Raw genomic sequence first — 8,823 nt, forward strand, 5'->3', positions numbered from 1 at the left:
TTGCCTCCTTCACATCTCTGCTCCAATGCTGCCTTCTCCCTGACACCTTCATGGACCACACCCCTAGCACTCCTTCCCTGCTTCCTTTTTCTCTGTAGCACTTATCACCAGCTAACATACTTTATGTTTACTATTTATCTTGTTTATTGCTTGTCTTTCCCTACTTAAATGTAATCTTCATGAAGGATTTTTGTTTTTTTGTTCATTCATTGCTATATCCCCAGTGTTTATAATAGTGCCTGGTACATAGTAGGTACTCAATAAATATACATTGCCTAAATAGATGCATGAAAGAAATGAGGTAATTTCGGATAAGTTCTGTAAAATTAAAAAGCAGAATGAGCTAGAGCTGTGATGTGTAAATATGGTCTCCACATGCCACATTTGGCTACCTGTATTTAAATATAAATTATTAATAATTAAAATATATTTTTAAAAAAAACAATTCCTCAGTCACACTAGCACCCTCTCAAGTGCTCAGTAGCCACATGTGGCTAGAGGCTACCATATTGGACAGTGCAGATCTAAGACATTCCTATTCTCATAGAAAGTTCTAGTGGGAAGAGTTTTCTAGTCAGAGCAGCCAGTAGGGGCATAAGCCCTGAGGTTAAGAGCCAGGTATGTTTGAAGAACTAAACAGTGGCTAGAGTGGGTGCCAGATCATGTAGGGTTTGTAGGCCATGGCTAAGAGTTTCATTTTTTGAGAATCTACCCATAGATTCTAAGAAAGGAAGTGATATCATTTGATTTCTCATTTTATTTATTTATTTATTTTGGAGACAGAGTCTCACTTTGTTGCCCAGGCTAGAGTGAGTGCTGTGGCGTCAGCCTAGTTCACAGCAACCTCAAAATCCTGGGCTTAAGCAATCCTTCTGTCTCAGCCTCCTGAGTAGCTGGGACTACAGGCATGCACCACCATGCTCGGTTGATTTTTTTCTATATATATTAGTTGGCCAATTAATTTCTTTCTATTTATAGTAGAGGCAGGGTCTTGCTCTTGCTCAGGCTGGTTTTAAACTCCTGGCCCTGAGCAATCTGCCCGCCTCGGCCTCCCAGAGTGCTAGGATTACAGGCGTGAGCCACTGCGCCCGGACTGATTTCTCATTTTATTTTATTTTATTTATTTTTTTTTTTTCTTTAAGAAAATTCCTTCTGACAGAATGATTTCTCATTTTAAAAGATCAGAAAGCTAGCATGGATGGGTTGAGATCAACAGGGATGCGAATATAGATAATTAAGAGAAGAGTGCCCAGGACTGAGCCCTGGGACAATGAAGTAGAGGAACAGGAACCAGAAAACTAAACCAAGGAGTGGCCACTGGAGTGGAAGAAACCAGAAGAAAGTGCTTCATGAAGGAGGAATGGTTGCCTGGGTCAAATTCTACTAAGGTGTTGGTGTAAGATAAGGACAGAGAATTGACTTTTGGATTCATCAAGATTGAGGTTGTTTGGTCACTTTGTTAAGAGTCCTCTCGGTAGCAAGTGCTGTTACAGAGAGTTGAGAAGGACATGGAAGCTGAGAAAGTGGAGGCAGTAGGCACAGAGAAGTCTTCAGAGAAGCTTTGCTGTGAAGAGGAGCAAGGGGACAGGATAAAAGGCAGACGGATGTATGTGTCGATTTGATGGGCTAAGGGATGTCCAGATAGCTGGCAAAACATTATTTCTGGGTGTGTCAGTAAGGGTGTTTTCAGAAGAAATCAGCATTTGTGTCAGTGGAGTGAGTGAAGAAGATCACCTTTACCAACATGAGCAAGAATCATCTAAGTCCTTGAGGGCCCAAATAGAACAAAAAGGTGGAGGAAGAGCGACTTCTCTCTCTCTCTCCTCTTGAGCTGGGACATCCCTCTTCTCTTGCCCTTGGACATTGGAGCTCCTGGCCCGCAGGCCTTCAGACTCACACCAATGGGCCCCCCTTCCCCACCCCTTCAGCCTTGAATGGGATTAACACCATAAGGTCCCTGGTTCTTGGACCTTTGGGCTTGCGCTGGATGACACACTGTCTTTCCTGTTTCCCCAGCTTGCAGGTGGAAGACTGTGGGATGCCTTGGCCTCCATAGTCACTTGAGCCAATTCCTGTAACTATCTGTCCATCTAGCCATCTCTCAATCTGTCTGTTTTATCATCTCTCATTGGCCCTGCTTTTCTGGAGAATCCTAATACAAATGGAAATTTGAAGGTTTCTGTCTGTTCTTATCATGGGTAAGCAAGGACAGCATTCCTGAGTGTTAACTAAGTATGGGGAAGGATGGTTGTATCAATGTCCTAGGGCTGTCATAACCAAGTGCCACAAACCCAATGGCTTAAACAATAGAAACTGATTTTCTCACAGTTTGGGGTGCCAGAAGTCTGAGATCAAGGTGTCGACTGGGCTTGTAGATGGCTGTCTCCTCCTTGTTTTGGTTCACATTGTTTTCTCTGTGTGTGTATCTCAGCATCCAAATTTCTTCTTCTTATAAGAACACCAGTCATATTGGATTAGGGCCCACCTTAAAGCCCTCATTTTACTTTAATTGCCTCTTTAAAGACCTATCTCTAAATAAGGTCTCATTTTGAGGTACTGGGGTTAGGACTGCAACATACGAATTTGGAGAGGGATAAAATTCAACCCCTCACAGTGGTACTTTGCAGCTAAGTAGTTTTCTGGAACACCAAAGGACGGGGGGATTTTGTAACCATCGCTGTTTCCAAAGATCACAGGCCTCCAGTGAAGTTCAACTTTGTCAGTGGGCAGCTGGGGCCAGGAGCAGAGCAACCAGAGGAACCAGGGACCAAGGCACTCACTCACAGGACTGCCCCCAGTGTGCAGGGACGGCAGGCCCAGGAGGAAGGCCCTGCTGCAGGGAAGGGTAATGTCTGGAGGAAGATGGTACCCTTGACGGGCTGCACCCCACATGGCTGGGGCTCCAGTAGGGAAAGCTCAGAGGGCAGAGCATACACCCAGGAGCAGAGCCCTCCCGATGGGGGAGGACCTCGGGGCCCATGGCTCAGGGACCCCCAGTAGCAGGGTCCTGGGCCCAGCCCACAGGCTGGGGAGGTGCCCAAGCTTTAACCCTTGCCCACCGTACTCTGAGGTGCAGGAACCCGGGGACGGGGAGTGGTGGTCACACTCAAACAGGCAAAGGGAAGGGGAGGGAGGAAAGCTCACACCTGTCTCTGTCCAGCTATCCAGTTCCGGGGAAGAGGACAGAGGCACACAACAGGGTAGCCTCCCCGGGCCTTGCCCTTCATCACCGGGCCCTGCTTCTGCCTCCCAGGGCCAGAAGCCTCATTCCCAGTGTCTGCCCTGGGCCATACATGGGGAGTGGCCCTCATCCTGTCACCCTGCCATGGGAGGGGCAGGAAAGTGAATGCCTGGCGGCATCATTCTCTCCGTGGAATTCAACGTCCTATGCACCCTCTCTGAGAGTAGGTGGCCCAAAGTCCAGGAGCAGGTGGAGGCCACAAGGGCAAAAAGGGTACTGAAGGGGCTAGAGTGTAAGAGAGGCAGCAGGGCTCCTGGCCTTGCCCTGGCATGGCCGGGTCTTTCTTATCCATTTGTGACATGATGCAGATGTACCCTTAGAAGGGGGTGGCCTGCCCCCTTTTTCAAATGAGCCTAAAATTAAACACACAACATGTGGGCCCTCCTCAGGCCTGGAGGTGCTTAATTTAGGGGAGGCCAGGACACAGCCCTATGGAAAGGACCTCTCACAGTCCCCTCTGCTCAGGGACAGGGCAGAGGACAGGACTCCTCTCAGCCCCCTCTGCTCAGGGACAGATTTGAGGACGGGATCTCAATCAGTCCTCTCTGCTCAGGGACAGGCCACAGGATGGGGCCTCACTCACCAGGATATTGCCTGATTGGGTCCCCCACCTGCTGCTGGAGCCTTCTGTGACCCTGGGAGGCCCCCGCCTGGCTGGTGGGGTTGTCTCAGTCCCTGGGTGTCCAGGAAAGCACCCGGGTGGGCCTGTGTGGCAGGCCACACACGGTGCCACCAGAGGCACTTGGTGAGGACTGTGCAGCTGAACCCAAAGTATAATAGGAGCTCTGCAATCTGGAGGTGCCAACAGCCGGGCAGGGCTTAAGGGGACAGGGCCCCCCGCTGTAGGGCTGTAGGGCCCCTTGGCCAGATCCATCAAAGGTCTCCCTGCTCCGGACAGCTGGGGAAGCAGCTGTGCCTCCTGGTACCTTCCTCCTACGTCCCCTGCTGGATCCATTCAAGGATTCACAGCCCACCAAGTCCAAGACTGGTGCTCACACACATTCAGGGACACACTCACACCACACACATTCGAGGACACAGGCATTTAATGACACACATGCACAGTCAATGACATATATACTTATAATAGCACAGACTCACACAAATGCTCACCCGCAAACACGGTCACACTCATTCGATGACACTCACATACTCTTGCACACATTCACCCCACTTGCTCTCAGAAATTCACCTGCTCACACTCACACATTCCCACATTCACTCTGCCTCACACTCACACTCACACTCACACCTGCTGGGGGATCACAGCACACACAGGTCTACTCTGAACCAGGGAAACACAAGGAGGCCCCTCTGCCCCCCGCAGCCCTGCTGTCGGCAGCTCTCGGCCCATGGCCGTGTCACCCAGACACAGGGTCCTGCAGGCCAGTCGGGCAGCCGCAGTTCCTGGCCCTGACTCTTTGGTGGCCTTGGGGACTGCGGCCTTCGTCTGTAGCATGGGGGTGGTCAGAGGCTCTGTCCCTTCAGAGCTGCTGGAGGACTCCCGGGGACACAGACGTAGTGATCCCAAGGGCCACTTCCCATTTCTGGGTCAAGAATCCTGTCCCCTCCGTGCACATATGCAGGGAGTGGCCGAATCCCTCATCCTGGTCCTGTCTCCAGAAGACTTTGCATCCCAGGAACTGCTGATCCGGGCTGCCCTCGATATGGGGTGGGCTCGCCGGCCTGTGGGGGAGAGGGCCAGACCCCAGCAGTAAGGAAGGCGGGTCCCAGGCCCCCCATTCCTGACAAGGACGGTCCCCTCTGAGAACTGCCCCACTGGACAGAGTGCTCAGGGCAGGGGTGTCCCAGATCCACAGGGCCGTCCACGTCCACACAAGGAAGGGTCATCCTCAGGCAGCTTTGGGGGCTTGTCAGGCTACAGGGACACAGGCGGGAAGGAACACCCCCGAGGGGTGGGCTGAACAGAGTGGGTTGGCAGACAAGTCCCCTGAGTGTGAGCCCAGCACACTGCTCCAGACGGGGCATCTGACCTCATGTCCATGCCCTTCTGGGGCCTTTCCCTGACCTTGACTGCCAGCCTGGGATCGGATATGTGGCCTCTGTGACCCGCCTGGATGCCCTGAGCCCTCTGACAGTGCTGCCCAGTGGGCATCCTGGAGCCCCCAGGCCAGCCTGCTAGTCCTCACCCTCCCTTCAATGTCTGACCTGCTGGTGCCTGAGGGCTCCTCGAGGGCCCCGGGTACCCACGCCCACCAGCACCCGGTCGCCCGCCTCCGACCAGCCTGGGGGACCCGACCGGCGCTCACGGACCCTGCCCTGCACACACCCCAATGATAAGCTGGCCACCGTTGCCCTCACCCACACCCCCAGGCCACCCCCGGCCCACCCGCAGCTCAGTTGCACTCAGTCGGGGAGACTCAGCTGGAACAGTTAATGAAATTTATTGAACAGAAACCTTTACTGCAACCACTGGAGAGAAGGGAATGACAACACAGACAGCAATTGATGACGGCCACTAGAGGCCATAGGTCCCGGCCCCCTCCTCCTGGGCTCCCTGGCCAGGTGCCTCCTCTGCCCGGCCCCAGCTGTGGCCATCCTGCCGCCAGCTTCCCGCCTGAGGGCCCCAAGATCTGCCCAGGCCAGGAAGCTGGCCTCTGGCAACGTCCACTCCCTCCAGGGACCCCCTCCCAGCCCACCCACTGGGGTGTGGACACTGGAAAACACAGCAGGACACACCCTACCACGTTGAGGAAACTGAGTTCCAAGGGACAGCAGCTTTGGGACATCAAAGCACAGTACCCAAGGAGATTCACGCAGCCCCCTTCCACCCCTGGCCCAGCTCTTCTCCCTGCAGTCACGGCGCGCCCGTTCTCACTCCCCTCATCTTCCATCCTTCCTGGTGCCTTCTGGGACTTCGCTCCCTGTCTCCAGGGAGGAACTGCTTGAATAAGAACACACACATCTCTGCAAGGACAAGCAGCGGTGACAAACATGGTCATCTGGGTCACTGGGAAGGGCCAGGGATGGTGCCAGGGCCATGGCTGGCTACTATGGTGTGCTTCCAGTTGTTGGGGTTTGGGGCTGGCCTTGGCAGCTGCTGCTTGGTGTTGGCCACGTGAGCCCCAGGCTCTCCTTGCCTGCTCTGTGCAGGTCTCCAGTGGTTCTGCATAAACACAAGCTGAACAAAACACTCCCCAAGTCCTCCCTCCTCCTCCTCTTCCTCTCCTCCTGCTACTTTGGAACAAAGGCTTCCCTGCTTCCCTTCCCCGGCCTTGGGGTCCCCTGCCCTCACTCACGTAGGAGCTCGAGGGTGCTGCCTTCCTGGGGCTCCCCAAGTGCAGTGTAGACGATCCTGAAGACTGGCTGGAGCCTGCGGCCTCCCCTGCGGGGCTTTGTCTCTCTGCCTCCCAGCTCCTCTCCAGCAGCCCCAGCTCCCTCTGGAGGGGGCGGCCATGGGGCAGGCTCTTCCAAGCCCCGCGGTGCTCGGGGGCCGGTGGGCCTGCTTAGCTCAGAGGCCACGGGGTGGGCGTTTGGGGGTGGCCAGATGACCAGGCTGTCACCCAGGCCAGTGTCTCCAGCCACACCTTCTTCAGCCCCTGCTTCGTTGGGGTCCCCATCTGAGGCCTGGGAACCCCAGCTGCTGGGTGCGGTGGATCCCTGTGTGCATCCCTGGTATCTCCTCTGGCCCCTGCACCCAGCCCTCACTGAGGAGGGTGTGGTCTGGTCTTGGTTGGTGGAGCCCCCTCCAGCTGGGGCTGGGTGAGGGGGCTGGGCCTGGTCCTGGCTGCCCTGCCTCTGAGCCCCAAACAGGACCCCTGTGTTTTGTAGCAGATGCCCTTTCCCCTTGTTAAAATGCCTCTGCTGCCTGCCAGGAGGAGTGCCTGGGTCTCCTGAGCCTATGCTTCTTAGGGCTCGGGATGGCTCATAGCCCCAGCCCCCATCTCGTTTCCCGACTCCTCAGGGGCTACCTGTGGCCTCTGCTTCGTGGGAGGTTGGTTTACAGCACTAGGAGCCCCTGCATGGCCCTGGTCTTCCTCCCCAGTGCTGTAGCGGCATGGTGGTCGCTTGCGCTTCAGTGATAGGGGTGCCCCTTCATGTAGGGTCTGAGTGCTGCTCTCGCTAAAAGCCCCTGCCTGCATAGGGAACTGAGGTGCAAGGACACTGGCTTCTGCTGCTGCCTGTCTGCCGGAGGCCTTCCGGCCCCTTCCTGTCTGTTTCTGCTTCTCCTTTGTCACTGACATAGCGTTCTCCCACTCTTCCTCATCTCGAATGAGCTTCATTAACTCCAGAAAAGTGGGAGGACACCCTCGCTGATCCAAGAGCTCAAGCTTGCCCCGGAGGGTGGGGGTCATGGTGGCCCTAGCTAGGATGTGTTTCAGACGAATCATATCTGCGCTTCGCACTGACAAGGGGCTGTGCTGCACAGCTTTCTGCAGCAAGGGCTCTAAGCGCAGCAAAAAAGCAGAGATTTGCTCTCCATGCTTCTGAAAGGTCTGAAGAAACTTAAACTGAGAGGTTCTATTATCCTCCTTGTTCCCAAAGATCTGCCGCAGGGCATCCAGGCATTGCTCCACAGTTATGGAGTCATCGTTGGACCGGATCACCCGCATGATTGACAGGGCAGGCCCGCGTAAGCTCTCCAGCAAGCGCCGCCTCTTCTCTATCTCAGACACCTGCCACAGCTGCAGCATCTCAGTGGCCTGCTCCAGCCAGGCTTCAAAGCTCTCTTCGCCTGAGCCTGGGAAAGTGCTTCCTGAAAACACTTTCAGTTTTCGGTACCACATGCTTTCTTTCAGAGGCTGAAAAACTGGTGTTTTGACCTGCGCCAGGGTCTCGGGCTCCATGCTCTCCATGGGGAAGGTGCCATACCCTAGGGTTCTGGCCACATCTACCATTCTCCGGCCCTCATCTTTCAGAAAGCAGTTTAGTCTACTGATAAATTCATCATCTGGGTTACGGGGTTCTACCACCACTTCCCAGGCACCCCCCCTTCCTGGTATCTGGCTGGGCAATGTAGCATAATTGACAGTGTCGGCCAATTCAATGAAGACTGCCTTAGCATTGTCTTCCCTCCTGAACATTCTGCCCAGTACCCTGTAGGCACACAGGGGATGCAATCCTGCCTTCACAGTCTCCTTAATCTCCGCCTCACTGCACTCCATGGGGATGCCCACCACCAGCAGGGCCTTCCTGGGGTCCAGGTCCATCCCCTTGCACCAATCCTCTAGCAGTGTCACTGCCATTGCTCCCACTTTCTATGGATTGATCTAATGCTAGGGCAAGGAATCAGCTCAGAGTTTTACCAGGACTCAAATAATTCTGAGCCAATGCCAAGTAGGAAGGCAGAAATGTCCCAGGGTTCCACAGCCTGTAATGCAAACAGAGTGAGAGCATTGTTAACATCTGCCCCCGCCAAGTGCCCCTCCTCTGCCCCTCCTCTCCCCATGCAGAGATTTAGCCCCTGCTTCCCAGGGCTCTCAAAATAGTTTTCTGGAGGACAGGGTATGGAGGCTGCTCCCAGGCAAGGATCCCCCAACCTCACCCCTCCCTGCTGACCTTGTCCTGCTGTGGGTTCCTTCTGGAAGTCAGGACAGTCTGCTGTGTGCTCTGCAGGTGCC

The 8,823-nt window shown here is 54.6% G+C and overlaps 1 protein-coding gene across 1 annotated transcript; it reads right to left on the reverse strand.

The window, feature by feature from the left end:
• Positions 1-5,642: 5,642 nt before the first annotated feature.
• Positions 5,643-8,564, reverse strand: PNMA5 (PNMA family member 5). Its single transcript, XM_012788849.3, has one exon. The coding sequence runs from the start codon at positions 8,446-8,448 to the stop codon at positions 7,111-7,113; it is 1,338 nt and encodes a 445-aa protein (XP_012644303.1). The 5' UTR covers positions 8,449-8,564; the 3' UTR covers positions 5,643-7,110.
• Between the last annotated feature and the right edge of the window lie 259 nt (positions 8,565-8,823).

The sequence above is a fragment of the Microcebus murinus genome, chromosome X (genome assembly GCF_040939455.1).
Source record: "Microcebus murinus isolate Inina chromosome X, M.murinus_Inina_mat1.0, whole genome shotgun sequence".
NCBI classification, from domain to species: domain Eukaryota; kingdom Metazoa; phylum Chordata; class Mammalia; order Primates; family Cheirogaleidae; genus Microcebus; species Microcebus murinus.